The following is a 21944-nucleotide window of genomic DNA, read 5'->3' on the forward strand; positions in this document are numbered from 1 at the left end:
ATTCTATATTGAGTTGGGAAAAAAGAAGAGTGTACTACTCTTAATTGCCCAAGTTTATAAAATAGTATTTAACTTCAATTGTTTACTTGTTTTTTTTAAGGTTAATTGTGTGTGTCCAAGGTGAATCCCAACACGCTAGACGATTTCTCAAATTTAAATTTCTCCCCGTACTAAGAACCAAATTTTGTGGAATTTTAGCCAAAGTATTAACAAAGTATAATAACTTAGTTTTAGATGTATTCACTTCAATAGCTTTAATGTTGCCCATTTCTCTGTCCTAAAAATGTAATCAAAGGTAGCAGTTTCTTTGTTCAAAATTTCACTGGAAAGAGGTATCAGTATGAAAATATCATCTGCATAAGAGAGTGAATAAAATGATGTAGAACTTAAGACATTACCCAAAGAACTCATAAAAATATCGAACAACAGGAGCAAGATAGGGGAACCCTGGGGCACTCCAGACTCCATTCTCCAAGAGCTTAAAAAAATCCCATTTTTTCTAACTCTATATTGTCTGTTTCCAAGGAAGTTATCAAACCATTCTACAACTACACTGGTGAAACCCAGATTTCTCAGCAACAATAAATGTTCAACTGTATTGAATGTGCCTAAGATGTCAAATTGTAATAACACTGAAGGAATGTCTTGACTAAGGAAATTTTTAACCTTGGTCACCAATGAAACAATTAATGTTTCTGTACTGCACTCCTTTCTGAAACAATGTTGGAATTCATGAAAGCACTAATGTGCTTCTAAGTAAGACTGTAATTGCTTCCCAGCTAAAGATTCCATTAATTTGACCAGCCAGGGTATGCTGACAACTGGTCGACAAATTACAGCTTCAGTCAAATCAGGATTGGGGTTAGAATGATACTACCAAATTCCCTTGGAAACTTTCCTTCCTTATATAAAACATTCACTAATTCTGTTATCCACAATAAAATTTGAGGAGGAGCTGTTTCTAACAAAAAGGAAGAGCATTGGTCTAACATACAACACTTTTTACCCAACTTGTTCAAAATAAGTCTTAGTTCTTTTAATGTAATTTTTGAAAATTTTGACCAAACCAGGTCTGCTTTAAGCTCAGTTTCTTGACTATTAGATATTTCAGTTAACTCTACAACATTATATGATCCTGATTGTAACAACATAGATCTTATCAACTTTTGTTCTAAAATAGCTGGCTAGTTCTTCCGCTGATGGTTGCTGATCTTCTGAAATTTGTTTTTAAACATGAAGAATTGGTAAGTGATCTAAACATTTTGAATAGTTTTCTATTATCAATTTGTTCAGTTCCTATTTGTTTTTGGAAATAGGTCTCTCTTCCCCATTCACACCTAGTGTTTCTTCTCTCCCCTCTCCTATCTACCCATGTCATCTTCTATTCCTCTCCCCCTCTTCCCCCCCCCCCCTAAACCCCAGACTGAATGGGTGGGAGGTGATTAGTGGGAGGCAGCTAGGTGAGTTGACTAGGGATTATTGGTTTCAAATATTGAGAGGCTAATGGAGAAAGTCATCATGGGCCTAAGTGCAAGGTTACCACAGAACGGACGCCCATGTAACCTGATTAGCAATGCAGAGAGGAGTTGAGCACAGATGTTAACGTTCGAGAAAGACATATCCACTTAAATTGCTTTGAATATCAGCCAGCATATGGCCTATATAAGCTGTTCATCCAAACCAACAGTCTAGTTTCTGCAATACTTTTTCTCTCAGAGGCTCTCAGTGCTTCTCCTATGTATCTTAAATTCTGAAACTATTCTTGCACAACCACCTCCACTGGGAGCCTGTTCCATGTATCTACTACTTTTTCTGTAAATAAATATTTAGTTAGACTACTTCTCAGTCTTTTCCAACCCCTTTCAACCCATCCTATGAACTCTTATTTCAGAGCCTCCTTTCCACCTGATCTGATTTCCCCTTCCCCTGACTTAAAGGAATTCTTTGGTGTCTAGAAACTTCCTCCCTTCTACCTCCTTCCTTCCACCTCTGACAGAAGCATGTTTAAATGTCTCTATCATATTTCCCCTTTCCCATCTGTCCTCCAGAGTACACATGTTTAGATTTTTAAGTCTGTTCTCATATACTTAATGATGAAAATTTTAACCATTTTGTTAGCTGCCCTCTGGACCAACTCTATGCTGTTTATATACTTTTGAAGGTGCAGTCTCCAGAACTGCACACAGTCATCCAAATGTGATCTCACTAAATACTTTTACAAAGATAATATCACTTCCTTTTTCATTCTGGCTGTTCCTCTCCTAATGCACACAAGCATCTTTCTGTCTTTTACTGTTGCCTTATCTATCTGTATGGCCAGATTATGATCAACAGATCTGATCACCCCAGCTCCTACTTTTGTTTTATGCATAGAACGTCATCTTTAATACTGCACATTTTTTATTTATTAGAACTTATATACTGCATCTCTGAAACCACTCCATGCAATGTACAACAGACGGTTGGTGCTGCAGTGGAAGGCCGTTTGAACTGCCATCTTGGATCCAACGTCGTTGCCCCCGTTGCAGGTGTTGCCTGGCTCCAGCTTTCGTCAACTCCTGGCTGCGTTTTGCTCCTGTTTTTCTGTGTGTTCATTCGAGGATCACCTTGCCTGGACATGTTTGAGCCCTTTGACCTGCCTGGATCTCCACCATCCCTCCTGACTCGCCTGGATTTCTGCCGACCATCTTAGTTTCTCTCCCCTGCCCTTTCCCTCCCTTCTTCCCTGTTTTGTGTTCCCAATTATTCTAATGTAATGTATTTATTTCGCTAGTTCATTGTAAGCCGCTTTGAGGCTGCACAACCGTGGCAAAAGGCGGGGTATAAATGATCTAAATAAATAAAATAATAAATACGTTGGGGGGGGGGGGGGTAGAGGGGTTACTAGATTTGCTGAGCTCAGGAACAGATGTGTTCAACCATAGCTCCAGGGTCTATTTTGTTCTTGGCCTGGCCCGATCACTTTTCCGTGTTATTTATATGTTAAAAGTTCTAATATACCACTTTCTACTTAATAAAGAACATCAAATCAGTGCCATATCATTATCAGGGAATTGTGCACTCTGTATATAAAGACACCTGTTCTATTATGGTCTTTATTGCAGCCTCTCTATCTAGATGTACTATCTTCCATCTTTTCTTGGCAGATGATCAAAGCAGGAACAGCATGGAGCTATACTGCCCCTATGATCAGAGATAATGGCATGCAAATTTAAGCATGCTATAATCTCTGATCATAGGGGAAAAGTGAGAGAGGATTGTGCCTGAGCATGTCAAAAGCCTGACCTGTCAAAAGGGGCTAGAAATCCGTAGGACCTCCGGACCCCTCTCTAAAAATGTGAGGCCCTGGTGGCCCAGTGCCCTTCTCGAGCCCCCGCAACCACCCCTGAAATAGCAACATGGGGGACTAGAGATCTGGCAGACCTCCAACCCCCCAACCCCCGATGCGAAGGTACGTGGATCTGGAAGTCAGGTAGATCTCCAGCCCCCCTAACCTCCCCAAACACAAAAGAAATCCCTGGTGACCCAAGTGGGCTCCCAACTTTACCCCCACCTGCCCTGGTGGTGTTGCTGACCCCTCCTTACTCCCCCCATGTACATCCTTGTTGGAGGAGGGAGAATCACACTCCCTCCTCTTCAGTACTGCTTTCAAAATGACAACACCCAGGCCTGCCCATAAAAGGGAGTTTCTCCTATATATGGTCAGGAAGTCCTGCTCAGTGCATCCCAAGATGCACTGGGCAGGCCTGGGTGCTGCCATTTTGAAGGCAGCGCTGAAGAAGAGGGAGTGTGATACTCCTCCAACAAGGAGCTATGGGATAGGGGTCCACTCTACCATCAGGGCGGGTGGGGGTGGGGTCTTCTTGGGCCACCAGGGATTTGTTTTGGGGGGGATCTCTAGCTCCCTGTGCCCTTGCATCGGAGGGGATTGGGGATCAGAGGGTTCGTCGGCTGTTGGACCTCCAGACCTCAGTGTCATTATTTCAGGGCAGCCTGTGGGGGCTTGGGGGGGCATTAGGCCACAATGGCCTAATTTTGGAGGTGGGTCTGATCCTCAGGACACGGTGACAACCCGGGCTGACAATGACAACTCAGACTGCCTGGCTTTGATGGATGGGTGGGTGTGTGAGGGCGGGAACAGAGCCTTAGCCTTAATGCCAGCTCTGAGCTTGCATAGGGCTAAGACACTATTCTGCCCTTACAATCAGAGCACTGTGCTCTGATCATAGGGGTGGAATACGGCAGAGCTCATTTAAACATAATTTAAATAATATCTGTGGTGTTCCTGTGCTCTTGCACTGGATGCCCTTTGATCATGTGTGCCAGGTAAAATGCAAGCACTAGTCCAGTGCTAGTGGCCTCTAGCACCCATATTTACTTTTGATCATCTGCCCATTGATGATATCTTGTAAAGATACCTTGTTCTGAACCATGTGCTTTTGAGTGACTGTCAGCCTTCCCCCAATTTCTAGTTTAATAGCTGCTCTGTCTCTTTTTTAAATGTTTATGCCAACAGACTGGTTCCACTCTGGTTAAGGCAGAGCCCGTTTTTCCAGAATAAGCTCCATTTTCCCCAGAATGTTGCTCAGTTCCTAACAAATCTAAAACCCTCTTCCCTGCACCATTGCCTCATCCATGGATTGAGTCTCCAGAATTGTGTCTGTTTCTTGGATTTCCGCTTTCTACCTAAGAGCCTAAATTTGGCTTCCAGAAGCTCCCTCCCATATTTTCCTATGTCATTGGTGCCCACATGTACCAAGACAGAAGGCTTCTACTCAGCAATGTCCAAGATCTTATCTAGGTGACACATGAGGTGCACCATCTTCGCACCAGGCAGGCAAGTGACTAAGCGATCCTCATGTCCAACAAACAGCCAGCTATCTACATGCCTAATGGGCGAATCTCCAACTAAAATGGCCATTCTAACCCTTCCTTCATGGGAGGATACCCCTGGAGATGCATCCTAGGTGTGAGAGGATATTGCATCCCTGGAGTGCAAATCCTGGCTACAGGATCACTTCCTGCCTCTCCACAGTGTTGCTGTCCCTTCAGGTGACCTTTCTCCTCCATGGCAGCACAGAGGTTGCCAGAGTGGAGGTGGGACTTCTCTACTTATTCAAGTTGCTACTCTAGCCTCCAGAGATTGGACCCATTCCATAAGTGCTAGGAGCTCCTTGCACCGAGTACACAAATATGACTTTTCACCAATTGGAAGATAATCAAACATGGAACACTCAGAGGAAAAGACTGGAAAGTCCCATTCTGGCCTCTGGAATGCTGCCTGCATCTTATTATTTTTGATAAACTAAAGTCCCCTAAGATTGCTGGTTATGTGTTAGGCTGTGCTATTATTATTATGATTATTATTATTTTTTAATGTTATTAGTATGTTCTCCTCTGTGGATCTAAGTAGACTGTATTCCTAAGAGCTAATTACTGGCTGATAGAGATGGCCTAATTAAATTTGTAGCCTTGTAATTGGCTCAGTGGCCAATAAATCAGAGATCAGGCCTGAAGTGGATGGGAATTGAGGTGGGTGGGAATTGAGCTTTCCTGTGACTATTAGTTGTGCTTTATACTGATACTATGGTAACTTTAAAATAGTCCCTTTAAATGCTAGCCTATGGAACTATAACAGAGTCTTTATCAGAATAAGAAGGAATTGGTGTGAGATCAGTTTAATTGGTGGGGTGGTAAAGGTGAAAGATTTATTCATGCTGGAGAGAGATCAGAGAATGTATAGGATAGCATGGAATGTCTGGCTTAAGTTCCACATAGAGTCCTTAGAACTCTCCATAGGTTTAAATCCATGATAGTCATGCCTCAGAATACCCACCAGGAGCAGAAGAAGCATGCAAAAGTACAGAGGTGGTAGGTGAGGAAGGTACTGTATACGTTGCCTGCTCAGGGGAAGGAAAGCAAAGGTAGCAATTCCTTTAAGGAAGTACATGGCTCAGAATTGAAAGGGAGGTCAAGGATTCTAAGGTGAGGTGTATTTTCACTGCAGGAAAAGCTATTTGGGAAGCCAGTGGTGCTGTCTAATGCTTACTTTACTTTACCTGGAGCTTATATTCTGCTCACACCTTGAAAGGTTCGGAGCAGATTACATTATAAGAAGCCAGTAGCAGTATACTGGGATGAGTGTTACATATTAAACATAGTACATAGTTACATAGTAAGCATTGTTACACGATAAACAAAAAGCTAACATATAAACATTGATTACATGGAGGGGCATTTTCGAAAGAAACGTCCAAGTTGAGATTTGGATGTCTTTGTAAAACGTCCAAATCCGGGGGTGGAGAAAACCGTATTTTCAAAATAAGATGGACGTCCATCTTTCATTTTGAAAATACCATCAGAGACGTCCAAATCCAAGTCTCTAGATCTGGACATCCTTGGATTTGGACGTCCTTGACTTTCGGTGATTTTCGAAACCAAAGACGTCTAAGTCAAAAACATCCAAATGCAAGCCATTTGGACGTGGGAGGAGCCAGCATTTCTAGTGCACTGGTCTCCCTAACATGACAGGACACCAACCGGGCACCCTAGGGGGCACTGCAATGGACTTCATAAAATGCTTCCAGGAACATAGTTCCCTTACCTTGTGTGCTGGGTCCCCCAAAACCCACTAACCACAACCGTACACCACTACCATAGCCCTTACGGGTGAAGGGGGCACCTAGATGTGGGTACAGTGGGTTTGTGGTGGGGTTTGGAGAGCTCACTGTTTCCTCCACAAATATATCAGGTAGGGGGGTATGGGCCTGGGTCTGACTGTCTGAAGTGCACTGCAGTACCCTCTAAAACTGCTCCTGGGACCTTCATACGCTGTCATGGACCTGAGTATGATATCTAAGGCTGGCATAGAGGCTGGCACAAAATATTTTTAGAGATGTTTTTTGAGGGTGGGAGGGGGTTAGTGACCACTGGGGGAGTAATGGGAGGTCATCCCCAATTACCTCCAGTGGTCATCTGGTAATTTCGAGCACCTTTTTGTGCCTTATTTGACGGACTGCAATTGGAGACGTCCAAAATCGGGTTTTGATTAAATTGATTTGAATGTCTCTGGGAGATGTACGTCCATCTTCCGATTTATGTTGAAAGATGGATGTCCTTCTCTTTCAAAAATGAGCCTGATAGAGAAATAAAGACTAACATAGGGCCCCTCTTACTAAGTTGCGGTAAAAGGGGGCCTGCTCTGGTTACAGGTCTCAGAGCTCCAATTACTACCTAAGCTACTTCCTACATAAATTTGAGTCTGCATTAGTGTACCCCATTTTGAAGAAGCCCTCTTTAGACCACACTCTCCTGCTCTTTAGACTACAGTCCACAGTCTCTAACCTCCGTTTCTTCTCTAAAATATTGGAGAAAATAGTCTTCGCTCAGCTGTCATCTTTCATTGAAAAATCCCTCATCCTCCACCCTTGTCAGTCCAGTTTTAGGGCCCGCTTTAGTGATGAGACTGTATTAACAGTGGTGTTAAATGAAATCTATTTCAGCCTTGATAAATACAATGCTGTGCTTACTGTTTCGCTAAAACTATCTGTAGCCTTTGACTTGGTAAATCATCATCTTTTGTTGTCCCATGTTGAGTCTCTAGGCATGTCTGGCTAGGTGCACTCATTGTTCACTTCTTTTTTTTCCCCATCACTCTTGTCAAGTCATCACCACCACATCCTCTGCCCCCTCCTGCCCATTGACTTGTGGCATTCCACAAAGCTCAGTCCTTTATCCCCTTCATTTTAATATATTCTTAAACGCACTTGCCACACCCATACAACCCACTGGTGTTTCATTTCACTTCTATGCTGATGACATCTTCTTATTTTTCCCTACTTGCCCTTTCAATCCCTATATCAGCCCACTTCAACATTGTCTTAATGCTATTTTTTTCTGGCTCTCTGCACACCAACTTGTACTTAACACATAGAAAACTGTTGCATGCTGGTTCACGGGGTGGGGGGTGTATCTATTCCCTCCACCCTTCTAACTCTCTGCAGTATCTCCATTCGGTCAGTTAACTCTTTCCAGTACCTGGGAGTCACACTTGACTCTCACTTCACTTTTACTAAGCAAATCTCACAATTAGCCAAAACCAGTGTTCTGGTCCTCTAACAATTGCAGTCAGTCTGGCGGTACTTTGATCGAGAGACTTTTCACTCCTTTGTCCTTCCATAGTTTGTAACCAAACTTGATTATTGCAACATAATCCACATTGGTTGCTTGCACACAAACCTAAAAAGACAAATCTATGCAAAACACTGCTATAAGATTAATCACTCATGCACATAAGTTCGGTCATGTCTTTCACTTATTCCGGAAATTTCATTGGCTCCCTATTGAGAAATGGATCATTTTCAGGTTACTCACACTGACATTCAAAGCCCACACATTAGGTCTTCCAGAATATCTAGCGTCACTGACCATTCCATATTCCCCGGCTCATCTTCTGTGGTCGATTAATGATCATCGCCTTGTTCTCCCAACCCCAAAATCTGTCCAATTAGAATTTACTAGACGTCAATCCGTTTTTTTTTGCCTTTCATTTCTATTGGAATTCTCTTCCACTAACCATTCGTGCTGAATCGTGATTCAAATATTTCAAGACTGCTATAAAACGCTGGCTCTTTAATCAAGCCTTTAATTTTCCCTGATTACTAGAGGGGGAATCAAATTCACATTCATGGCTTTTCTTCCTCTCCCCTCCTTCCCTCCCTCCCTCTCCTTTCCCCTTTTTTCCCTCTATGACCCTCCCTACTCGCTGCTCTATAGATTCTGTCTCTTTCTTATGTGTGTATGACTTATTCTGTTCCTATCTATATTGTAGTTTCTTTCCGCCTGTTTATGTAACCTTGGTTTTGTAAACCACTCAAGTCTGCAAGTTAAGTTCAGCGGGACAGTAAATTCTAGTAAACTATAAATGATAATCCTTTCTTTTTCTTCCATAATCTTCCTCCCCTATTTCTCTTTCACTCTCCTTCCTAGTTCCCAAACTCTTCCTATCTTGCACTCCTTCTGTGGTCCAATTCCCTTCCAATGCCTATTCCTCCTCTCTATCTGTCTGAAATCTTTTCTCCAGTTCCCTCTTCTAGAATCACTTGTATCATCTATCTCCAAGACTCTTTCCCCTTCCCCTATTCTCTGTGCCCCTCCTCCCTTCTCAGTCCCCATCACTAAGATCTTTTTTCCCTCTAAAAGGATCCAAATAGACTAGGCACATAAGAAATCACAGAAAATGACTTTTTTTTCCATCCTAAAGAAACACAGCAAAATTAATAAAATATGCACATTTATAGAAATGCCATAGCTTATTAAACTTCTGCTACAGAATACTGGGGATTGTACCCTCACCTCAAGCTCAAAAATATATAATTTTCTGGTATTGTTGACCTTGTGGAAAATTCCTGTGTACGGTTATTATGCATTTGATGACTTTATCTTTGCCTTACTCTTAGATTGTTGAGGAAACTTTCAAACTGTTTGTTTTTGTGTATTCATTGGTTCCAAGGTGAAAATATTGGGTTTACTACTAGAGCACTAATTTCAGAAATAGCTCCACACAGAAACCTATTCTCAGAGGGCTAAATGAAGAAATGGTTTTTTATGAAACTGACCATCCTGAATACAGATGAAAGTATTCACATGTAGAGAAAACATAGGCTATAATCAGACAAGGGGTAGTACTTAAACAAACTTTATTGGCTTTTTAGAGATAAGTAAATCAAGAACAAAAAAGAGGATAAAATAAAACAAATCAAGTCAAGGCATTAAGGTGCATATTTTTACACTACTGGAAGTCATAGTATAAGCATATGTTATAAATGCAGAGCTGCCAAGTTACCCATTCTTGGAGGGAGACTTTTTGGCTGGTCCTGGATTTTGCCAACCTCATCCTGGTGCATTATGGGACCTGCAGCACTGATTTCAATGGGCAGAATCATGGACTACAAATACTACACTGTTGTGGAATGAAAGTTTCTAGGACCAGCCAAAAAGTTCCCTCCTGGAATGGGTAACTTGGCAGCTCTATAAACATATATGGACACCTATATCATCTTTATAAAATATGTAATAAGCAACTTTTTTGACATCTCATATAGGCACTCTCCTATGAAATTACCACCCATACTGTTTACTCACTGTTGAAATATGTACAGCATTTTAATAATGCTAGAAGAAAATAGTTCTTCTGGTTGTTTTCCATAAAGTTTCTTTCAGTTCCTTATTTCTCAAACTATAAATCAAGGGGTTGAGCAGTGGTATTACAGTTATATACACTACAGTAAACAGTTTGTTAAGATCCATGGAGTAAGCAGACTTGGGTCTCATATACACACCAAAAGAGGTCCCATAAAATAATAGAACGACTGTGAGGTGAGAGGAACAGGTAGAAAAGGTCTTTTGTCTACCCTTAGCAGACTGGATTTTTAATATAGCAGAAATAATGTACACATATGATATAACTGTTAATATGAGTGGGGTAAAACCTAAAAGTGAACCTTCAATATAAGTTAAAGTTTCAATGGCATAGGTCCCTGAACATAACAGACTCATCAATGCTGTCGCATCACAGAAGAAATGGTTAATTTTATTGGAGCTACAGAAAAATGACTGTGACATTAAAGTAACATAAGAGACTGGATTTAAAAATGCAATTGTCCATGAAACAATGGCTAGAATAATGCAGACTTTCTTGTTCATGATAATGGTGTAATGCAAGGGTTTGCAGATTGCAACATAGCGATCATAAGCCATGGCGGTAAGAAGATAGAACTCAGTATCTGTGCAGGCCAGGAACAGGTACATCTGGATCATACACTGCATGAAAGAGATGGTCTTATTCTGTGCTATGAGCACTGCTAACAGTTTAGGCACTGTGACAGTCACGTAACAGATTTCAAGGAAGGACAAGTTGCTCAGGAAGAAGAACATGGGGCTATGCAGATGGGAATCAGAGCACACTGTGAATATAATAAGGAGGTTCCCTGTCAAGCACATCAGATAAATAATCAAAAACAGAAGAAAAAGGAAGAGCTGCATCTCAGGCAACTCATAGAATCCAAGAATGATGAATTCTGTAACCTTGGTATGATTCATCTTTTCTATTTCTCCCATTCTGATAGCTGTTGGAATAAGAAAGGCAAAACAGAAAATTAAAACAAATATATCTAAATGCTTGACATTAAGCAGGACATCTATGTAGGAAGCCCAAAAGTTGCCTAGTTTAAATCTATTTGATAAAGACGATATAGACACCTATGTGCTTTTATTAAATAGACTCCCAGATCCAGTCACAATAGTGCACAAATGCCAATACACAAATTTACACCTATTCCAAAGAAGGTATAAATGTGAGTGTGCTCTCTGAGGTAATTCTGTAAAGCAGGCACTAATGATTACATTCAGATTATGAATGCAACTTATAAGAATAAAGACATATATGCACATATATGTATGTATAAGTGTTTAAACCCCAAAATGTTGCCTAAAAGCGAATGCTACATACCTGTAGAAGGTATTCTCCGAGGACAGCAGGCTGATTGTTCTCACTGATGGGTGACGTCCACGGCAGCCCCTCCAATCGGAAAACTTTACTAGCAAAGGCCTTTGCTAGTCCTCGCGCGCCGATGCGCACCGCGCATGCGCGGCCATCTTCCCGCCCAAACCGGCTCGTGTTCGTCAGTCCCGTATGTAGCAAGACAAAGACAAGGGAAGACACAACTCCAAAGGGGAGGCGGGCGGGTTTGTGAGAACAATCAGCCTGCTGTTCTCGGAGAATACCTTCTACAGGTATGTAGCATTCGCTTTCTCCGAGGACAAGCAGGCTGCTTGTTCTCACTGATGGGGTATCCCTAGCCCCCAGGCTCACTCAAAACAACAAACATGGTTCAATTGGGCCTCGCAACGGCGAGGACAAACTGAGATTGACCTAACAATTTTTCCAACTAACTGAGAGTGTAGCCTGGAACAGAATAAACATGGGCCTAGGGGGGTGGAGTTGGATTCTAAACCCCGAACAGATTCTGAAGCACTGACTGCCCAAACCGACTGTCGCGTCGGGTATCCTGCTGCAGGTAGTAATGAGATGTGAATGTGTGGACAGATGACCACATCGCAGCTTTGCAGATCTCTTCAATAGTGGCTGACTTCAAGTGGGCCACTGACGCTGCCATGGCTCTAACATTATGACCCGTGACATGACCCTCAAGAGCCAGCCCAGCCTGGGCGTAAGTGAAGGAAATGCAATCTGCTAGCCAATTGGATATGGTGTGTTTCCCCACAGCCACTCCCCTCCTGTTGGGATCAAAAGAAACAAACAATTGGGCGGACTGTCTGTTGGGCTGTGTCCGCTCCAGATAGAAGGCCAATGCTCTCTTGCAGTCCAATGTGTGTAGCTGACGTTCAGCAGGGCAGGAATGAGGACGGGGATAGAATGTTGGCAAGACAATTGACTGGTTCAGATGGAACTCCGACACAACCTTTGGCAAGAACTTAGGGTGAATGCGGAGGACTACTCTGTTATGATGAAATTTGGTGTAAGGGGCCTGGGCTACCAGGGCCTGAAGCTCACTGACTCTATGAGCTGAAGTAACTGCCACCAAGAAAATGACCTTCCAGGTCAAGTACTTCAGATGGCAGGAGTTCAGTGGCTCAAAAGGAGGTTTCATCAGCTGGGTGAGAACGACATTGAGATCCCATGACACTGTAGGAGGTTTGACGGAGGGCTTTGACAAAAGCAAACCTCTCATGAAGCGAACAACTAAAGGCTGTCCTGAGATCGGCTTACCTTCCACACGGTAATGGTATGCACTGATTGCGCTAAGGTGAACCCTTACAGAGTTGGTCTTGAGACCAGACTCAGACAAGTGCAGAAGGTATTCAAGCAGGGTCTGTGTAGGACAAGAGCGAGGATCTAGGGCCTTGCTGTCACACCAGACAGCAAACCTCCTCCATAGAAAGAAGTAACTCCTCTTAGTGGAATCTTTTCTGGAAGCAAGCAAGATGCGGGAGACACCCTCTGACAGACCCAAAGAGGCAAAGTCTACGCTCTCAACATCCAGGCCGTGAGAGCCAGAGACTGGAGGCTGGGATGCAGAAGCGCCCCTTCGTCCTGTGTGATGAGGGTCGGAAAACACTCCAATCTTCACGGTTCTTCGGAGGACAACTCCAGAAGAAGAGGGAACCAGATCTGACACGGCCAAAAGGGAGCAATCAGAATCATGGTGCCTCGGTCTTGCTTGAGTTTCAACAAAGTCTTCCCCACCAGAGGTATGAGAGGATAAGCATACAGCAGACCTTCCCCCCAGTCCAGGAGGAAGGCATCCGATGCCAATCTTCCGGGGGTCTGAAGTCTGGAACAGAACTGAGGAACCTTGTGGTTGGCTCGAGATGCAAAGAGATCTACCAAGGGGGTGCCCCACACCTGGAAGATCTGGCGCACTACTCGGGAGTTGAGCGACCACTCGTGAGGTTGCATAATCCTGCTCAGTCTGTCGGCCAGACTGTTGTTTATGCCTGCCAGATATGTGGCTTGGAGCACCATGCCTTGACGGCGAGCCCAGAGCCACATGCTGACGGCTTCCTGACACAGGGGACGAGATCCGGTGCCCCCCTGCTTGTTGATGTAATACATGGCAACCTGGTTGTCTGTCTGAATTTGGATAATTTGATGGGACAGCCGATCTCTGAAAGCCTTCAGAGCGTTCCAGACCGCTCGTAACTCCAGGAGATTGATCTGCAGATCGCGTTCCTGGAGGGACCAGCTTCCCTGGGTGTGAAGCCCATCAACATGAGCTCCCCACCCCAGGAGAGACGCATCCGTAGTCAGCACTTTTTGTGGCTGAGGAATTTGGAAAGGACCCAGAGTCAAATTGGACCAAATCGTCCACCAATACAGGGATTTGAGAAAACTCGTGGACAGGTGGATCACGTCTTCTAGATCTCCAGCAGCCTGAAACCACTGGGAAGCTAGGGTCCATTGAGCAGATCGCATGTGAAGGCGGGCCATGGGAGTCACATGAACTGTGGAGGCCATATGGCCCAGCAATCTCAACATCTGCCGAGCTGTGATCTGCTGGGACGCTCGCACCCGAGAGACGAGGGACAACAAGTTGTTGGCTCTCGTCTCTGGGAGATAGGCACGAGCCATCCGAGAATCCAGCAGAGCTCCTATGAATTTGAGTCTCTGTACTGGGAGAAGATGGGACTTTGGATAATTTATCACAAACCCCAGTAGCTCCAGGAGGTGAATAGTCATCTGCATGGACTGTAGAGCTCCTGCCTCGGATGTGTACTTCACCAGCCAATCGTCGAGATAGGAGAACATGTGTACTCCCAGCCTGCGAAGCGCCGCTGCTACTACAGCCAGGCACTTCGTGAACACTCTGGGCGCAGAGGCGAGCCCAAAGGGTAGCACATAGTACTGGAAGTGACGTGTGCCCAGCTGAAATCGCAGATACTGTCTGTGAGCTGGCAGTATCGGGATGTGCGTGTAGGCGTCCTTCAAGTCCAGAGAGCATAGCCAGTCATTTTCCTGAATCATGGGAAGAAGGGTGCCCAGGTAAAGCATCCTGAACTTTTCCTTGACCAGATATTTGTTCAGGGCCCTTAGGTCTAGGATGGGACGCATCCCCCCTGTTTTCTATTCCACAAGGAAGTACCTGGAATAGAATCCCAGCCCTTCTTGCCCGGATGGCACGGGCTCGACCGCATTGGCGCTGAGAAGGGCGGAGAGTTCCTCTGCAAGTACCTGCTTGTGCTGGAAGCTGTAGGATTGAGCTCCCGGTGGGCAATTTGGAGGTTTTGAGGCCAAATTGAGGGTGTATCCTTGCCGGACTATTTGAAGAACCCAACGGTAGGAGGTTATGAGAGGCCACCTTTGGTGAAAAACTTTCAACCTCCCCCCGACCGGTAGATCGCCCGGCACTGACACGTTGATGTCGGCTATGCTCTGCTGGAGCCAGTCAAAAGCTCGCCCCTGCTTTTGCTGGGGAGCCGTGGGGCCTTGCTGAGGCGCACGCTGCTGACGAGAGCGCGCGCGCTGGGGCTTAGCCTGGGCCGCAGGCTGTCGAGAAGAAGGATTGTACCTACGCTTACCAGAAGAGTAGGGAACAGTCTTCCTTCCCCCATAAAAACGTCTACCTGAGGAGGTAGATGCTGAAGGCTGCTGGCGGGAGAACTTGTTGAAAGCGGTATCCCGCTGGTGGAGCTGCTCTACCACCTGTTCGACTTTCTCTCCAAAAATATTGTCCGCTCGGCAAGGGGAGTCCGCAATCCACTGCTGGATCCTATTCTCCAGGTCGGAAGCACGCAGCCATGAGAGTCTGCGCATCACCACACCTTGAGCAGCGGCCCTGGACGCGACATCAAAGGTATCATATACCCCTCTGGCCAGGAATTTTCTGCACGCCTTCAGCTGCCTGACCACCTCCTGAAATGGCTTGGCTTGCTCAGGAGGGAGCTTGTCCACCAAGCCCGCCAACTGCCGCACATTGTTCCACATATGTATGCTCGTGTAGAGCTGGTAAGACTGGATTTTGGCCACGAGCATAGAAGAATGGTAGGCCTTCCTCCCAAAGGAGTCTAAGGTTCTAGAGTCCTTGCCCGGGGGCGCCGAAGCATGCTCCCTAGAACTCTTAGCCTTCTTTAGGGCCAGATCCACCACACCAGAGTCGTGAGGCAACTGAGTGCGCATCAGCTCTGGGTCCCCATGGATCCGGTACTGGGACTCGATCTTCTTGGGAATGTGGGGATTACTTAGAGGCTTGGTCCAGTTCGCCAGCAATGTCTTTTTTAGGACATGATGCATGGGTACTGTGGACGCTTCCTTAGGTGGAGAAGGATAGTCCAGGAGCTCAAACATTTCAGCCCTGGGCTCGTCCTCCACAACCACCGGGAAGGGGATGGCCGTAGACATCTCCCGGACAAAGGCCGCAAAAGACAGACTCTCGGGAGGAGAAAGCTGCCTCTCAGGGGAGGGAGTGGGATCGGAAGGAAGGCCATCAGACTCCTTGTAAGAGAAATATCTGATGTCCTCCTCCTCCTCCCACGAGGCCTCACCATCGGTATCAGACACAAGTTCATGAACCTGTGTCTGAAGCCGTGCCCGACTCGACTCCGTGGAAACACGACCACGGTGGGAGCGTCGAGAGGTAGACTCCCTCGCTCGCACCGGCGAAGCTCCCTCCGCCGACGTCGTCGGGGAGCCTTCCAGGGAGGCGACCGCAGTAGGTACCGCAAGCGGCACCGATGTCGGAGACCTCACCCCGGGCAAGGGGCCAGCCGGCGCCTCACTCGACGGTACCGGTGGCGCAAGCACCCACGGTACCGGAGGGGAAGTGCGCAACAGCTCTCCCAGGATCTCTGGGAGAACGGCCCGGAGACTCTCGTGCAGAGCGGCTGTGGAGAAAGGCATGGAAGCCGATGCAGGCGTAGAGGTCAGAGTCTGTTCCGGGCGTGGAGGCTGTTCCGGGCTGTCCAAGGTGGAGCGCATCGACACCTCCTGAACAGAGGGTGAGCGGTCCTCCCGGTGCCGATGCCTACTGGGTGCCGACTCCCTCAGCGACCCAGAGCTCTCGGTACCGATGCGGGAAGGAGACCGGTGTCGATGCTTCTTTGACTTTTTCAAACGAAGCATGTCACCGGAACTTCCCGGTACCGACGAGGAGGCCGTAGAATCCAGCCGTCGCTTCCTCAGGGCCGAGGCCGAAGAAGGTCGGTCTCGGGGGGGCTGTACCGCAGGAGCCCTCAGGGTAGGGGGAGACCCACCCGAAGGCTCACCGCCACCAGCAGGGGAATGGACAGCCCTCACCTGCACTCCAGTCGAAGCACCACCGTCCGACGACATCAGCACTAGTGGAGGTCCCGGTACCACCGACGCCGACGCAGCCTTTCGATGTCTCGGTACCGACGATGCAGACGGTCGATGCCTCGATGCAGTCGATGTAGTCGATGCCGAGGTCGAAGGTCTTGAAGCTGTCGACGTTGATGCACTCGATGCCCCCGGTGCTGTTGCCGACGAAGAGCCCGAGAACAACACGTTCCACTGGGCCAATCTCGCTACCTGAGTCCTCTTCTGTAAAAGGGCGCAAAGACTACAGGCCTGCAGGCGGTGCCCAGCCCCTAGACACTGAAGACATGACACGTGCCTATCAGTGAGCGAGATTACCCGGGCGCACTGGGTGCACTTCTTGAAGCCGCTGGGAGACTTCGATGACATGGGCGGAAAAATCATGCTGGCGAAATCAAAACTCGTAATGGCGATATAGGCACCAAAAATAGGGAGAGAAAAAACCCGAACCGAGGCCTCAAAAAAGGCCTACCCCGAAAATGAAAGGAAACTTAGCGGAGCAAAAGCTGGAAACATGGGAAAAGGGGGAAAAGACCGTAAAGGTCTTCTTCTAATTTTTTTTTTTCAGCAAAAAACGCGAAGACGCGCGAGGGTCAACTTGAGGGACACGAAACAGCGCAAAACATGACCGTCCCGAGTGCGGACAAAAGAAGACTGACGAACACGAGCCGGTTCGGGCGGGAAGACGGCCGCGCATGCGCGGTGCGCATCGGCGCGCGAGGACTAGCAAAGGCCTTTGCTAGTAAAGTTTTCCGATTGGAGGGGCTGCCGTGGACATCACCCATCAGTGAGAACAAGCAGCCTGCTTGTCCTCGGAAAATGATTCTGTAAATATAATACTTTTCATACTATCCATCTGATATTCAAAAATATTTAACTGGCCAGAAATGGCTGCTGAGTGGTTAAATAATGTTTCAGCACCTAACCACAAAAAGTCAGAGTGAATTATCCAGTTATCTCTGCTGAATATTCAAGGTCCGTGCTGAAATGTTAACTGGCTATATTTCATGACAACTGGCAATATACCTCATTTTTAAAAATTATATTTCTACCCTGTGTTTCCCCACTCAATGCAGCTTACATTCTATATACTAGTACTACTTATCATTCAGGTATGTATTTCTACCTGGGGCAATGCAGGGTTTAAGTAAATTGCCCAGAGTCACAAGGAGCTGCCTGTAGTGGGAATTGAACCCAGTTCCCCAAGACCAAAGTCCACCACTCTAACCACTAGGCCACTCCCCCACTCCATTGAGTTCCCTTTCCCTGATATCAGCTTAACTAACCAGTGCTAAATATTCACTTAGCCCAGCACCTGCACCTCTCCTGCATTTACTGCACAGGGTAGACACTTTCCTCATGAAATTGCTTTACATGCCCGCTCTATATGGCACAACATGTAACGCAGTGGGGACCCAATCTGAAAATATATAAATAAGCATTTAAAAGCAGCAGTGGTGCACTCAACCCTCCCAACACATTACTCATCCCCAATCTAGTCTCTTCTGTAACCTCAGTTCTCCCTCCCTCACTCTTCCATAGTATTAGCTCTTCCCCCTGCACCCTTTCTCAAAACCAGCTCTCCCTCCACACCATTCCCTAGCATCAGTTTTCTCATTTGAACTCTTTCCTGAATTCAGCTTTCTCATCTGTACCTTGCCCTGACTTCAGGTCTTCCTCCCACACCCTTCCCCAACTCCACCTCTTCTTCCCACTCTCTTTCCCAGCATAGACTCTCCCTCCTGTTCCCTTACTCAACTTTAGTTCTCTCACTTAAGTGTGATATTCAGCACTTAACCCCCTAAGTGAAACTGGATAAAGATAGGACTGAGTTTATGATTCCAATGTGACTGGTTAACTTATGTGTTTAAGGGAACCTTTTATTAATCTATGCTAGTAAATAGGCTTAGTGCATCATAACGCTGGAATTTCCCATCTGCAAACCCAATTTCTAGAAAGGCATTGACCTTTTTCATAAGTACATAAGTATTGCCACACTGGGACAGATGAAAAGTCCATTAAGCCCAGCATCCTGTTTCCAACAGTGGCCAACCCAGGTCACAAATACCTTGCAAGATCTTGAAGTCAATTTAACAATGGTCCATGGACTTTTCCTTTAGGAAGCTGTCCAGACCTTTTTTTAAACCCCACTAAGCTAACCACCTTTACCACATTCTCTGGCAACGAATTCCAGAGTTTAATTACATGTTGAGTGTAGAAACATTTTCTCCATTTCATATTAAATTTACTACTTTGTAGCTTCATTGCATGCCCCCTACTCCTAGTATTTTTGGAAAGAGTAAACAAACGATTCACGTCCATCTGTTCCACTCCACTCATTATTTTACAGACCTCTATCATATCTCCCCTCAACCATCTTTTCTCCAAGCTGAAGAGCCCTAGCCGCTTCAGCCTTTTCTCATAGGGAAGTCATCCCATCCCCTTTATCATTTTCGTCGCCCTTCTCTGTACCTTTTCTAATTCCAATATATATTTTTTGAGATGTGGTGACCAGAATTGAACATAATATTCGAGGTGCGGTCGCACCATGGAACGATACAAAGGCATTATAACGTCCTCACTTTTGTGAAAGAGCAAGCTGATGATGTTACTCCTGTACCAGAAAAAAAAAGACAGCAAAATGAAAATTCCCATAGACATGGGAAACATTAAGAAACAAAATATCTTAGGCTGCACACCCCTAGTCCTTGCTTTAGGAGGGAAAAAGAAAAGCAGACTATTCCAGGTCCACAAGTTGCCGCCCCCTTCTGAGGACAAGGTGAGCCAAAATAGGGGGAGACTTATGGAATTGAGATTGGGGAGGAGAAGGAAAATCCATTTTATGTTTTATTGTGTATGTTTCATGTGTATCCATCTAGAAGTATAGTGAGTGGTCAGATTTACATTTATAAATAAATAAACCAGGTGGGGAGGGCTAGGGGAAGAGAAAACTAAAAGACCAGTGATGCTGGGAATGGGCTAGTGCTCTGAAAGGTAGATGAAGGGAAGAGAAACAATATCTTGCTTGAGAAAAGGTTGGGGCAGTGCAGGAAATGCATATAACACCCATACCTGATAAGACGCTATGGGGTCCTTTTTGCTAAGCCACGCATGGGTTTTTGCTGTGCTTAGTGCGTGGGTTTTCCACGCATTGCGACCACTTTTAGTGCATCAGTAAAATGGCCACATTTCTATATTTTTCGCTAATGGCTACACGTTAATTTCCCAATTAGCACATGGCCATTATTTCATTTTCTGCCTGTGCACTAATGTTAGCATTAGCGCAGGGCCACTGAAAGAAATTAACATGGGAGCCCTTACTGCCTCCTATTTAGGAGCTGCTTAGGACTTCTGCGTTATGTTAGTGTTATTCAGTTAGCATGCGCTAATGTCAGCACACTAGCTGAATACCGCTTCCACACCCATTCATCACTGCTAACACACCCCTCTAACAAAACAAACACCAGGCGGTTAGCACATGGGGCCCTATTACTAAGCTGCGTAAGCGCCTATACACGCCCAACTCACACCAATTCCAAGTTACCACCTGGCTACCACATGGCCCAAGCAGTAATTTCATTTTTGACGTGTGTCCAATACACACACCAGAAAATAATTTTTATTTTCTGGCGCGCAATGCTACCGTGCAGTAAGAGGCTTTTGACATGCATAGACCATTACCGCCCGGTTAACGCGTAAGGCCATTTTTCAGCACAACTCAGTAAAAGGACCCCACAAATGGTAAAATGAGTGGAAAAGGTTTACTACATCCTGTGTTAGGCCATTTTCCCCATGTTAAATGCGCATTACTGCATAACGCCCCCAGGCCACCCAGAAAATAGCAGGCTATGGCTTTAGCAGTTAGTCAGATATTCAGTAGCACTAACTGGTTAAGTACTGCTGAATATCAACCAATAGTTTAACAAGAGTGACATAGAGGGGCATAATCGAACGGAGTTGGCCATCTCTATGGGCGGCCATCTCCGGGGCCGGCGCCGTAAGTGGGCTGGCATCTGTTTTGGGCCATAATGGAAAATAATGCCGGCGATCTCAAACCCGGCCAAATCCAAGGCATTTGGTCATGGGAGGAGCCAGCATTTGTAGTGCACTAGCCCCCCTCACATGCCAAGACATCAACTGGGCACCCTAAGGGGCACTTCTAAAAATGTAAAAAAATAAATAAATAAATAGCTCCCAGGTGCATAGCTCCTTCCCTTTGGTTGTTTAGCCCCCCAAATCACCCCAAAAACCACTATACCCACAACTCTACACCATTAACATAGGCCTAAGGGGTGAAGGGGGGCACCTACATGTGGGTACAGTGGGTTTTGGAGGGCTCTCATTTAGCACCACAAGTGTAACAGGTGGGGGGGGGATGGACCTGGGTCTACCTGTCTGAATTGCACTGCACCCACTGGGTATGACATTTGAGGCTGGCATAGAGGCTGGCAAAAAAGTTTTTTTTCTTTTTTTTTTTTTTGGGGTGGGAGGGTGTTGGTGACTACTGGGGGAGTAATGGAAGGTCATACCTCATTCCCTCCGGTGGTCATTTAGTCAGTTGGGGCTCCTTTTTGAAGCTTGGTCGTGAAAAAAAAAGGAACCAAGTAAAGCCGGCAAAATGCTTGTCAAGCCTGGCTTTTTTTTCCATTATCGGGCGAAGCCGGCCATCTCATGAGCACGCCCCCATCCCGCCCCCGTCCTGCCTTCACTACCCTACCGACACGCCCCCATGATCTTTCGCTGGCTCCGCAACGGAAAGCAGTTTGCGCCGGCCAAAATTGGCTTTCGATTATACCAATTTGGCCGGTTTCAGGAGATCGCCGGCCATCTCCCGATTTGTGTCGGAAGATGGCCGGTGATCACTTTTGAAAATGAGCTGGATAACCATCCAGGATGCTCTCCTGTCCATTTAAATCGCTTTGAATATTGACGCCATCATTTTAAAAAATGTATGATATCAGCATGTAGTGATTTCTTATCCTCTCATTTCTGGTTAATTGTACTTTGATTTTCAAAGACATAACTGGTTACGTCAGCGTCTTTGAATATTCCTTGGTAAAGATATTCAGGGACCTTTTTTACAGAGCAGTGG

General features: G+C 45.7%; 1 protein-coding gene across 1 annotated transcript; it reads right to left on the reverse strand.

Moving 5' to 3' along the window:
• Positions 1–10173: 10173 nt before the first annotated feature.
• LOC115475019 (olfactory receptor 5V1-like) lies at positions 10174–11118 on the reverse strand. Its single transcript, XM_030210757.1, has one exon. It carries the CDS (start codon positions 11116–11118, stop codon positions 10174–10176), a length of 945 nt encoding a protein of 314 aa, XP_030066617.1.
• Between the last annotated feature and the right edge of the window lie 10826 nt (positions 11119–21944).

Source organism: Microcaecilia unicolor, chromosome 7 (genome assembly GCF_901765095.1).
Source record: "Microcaecilia unicolor chromosome 7, aMicUni1.1, whole genome shotgun sequence".
Classification (NCBI taxonomy): Eukaryota; Metazoa; Chordata; class Amphibia; order Gymnophiona; family Siphonopidae; genus Microcaecilia; species Microcaecilia unicolor.

Coding starts and splice junctions, on each gene's coding strand:
- LOC115475019 (XM_030210757.1), bottom strand. CDS start 11,118: ATGGGAGAAATAGAAAAGATGAATCATACCAAGGTTACAGAATTCATC.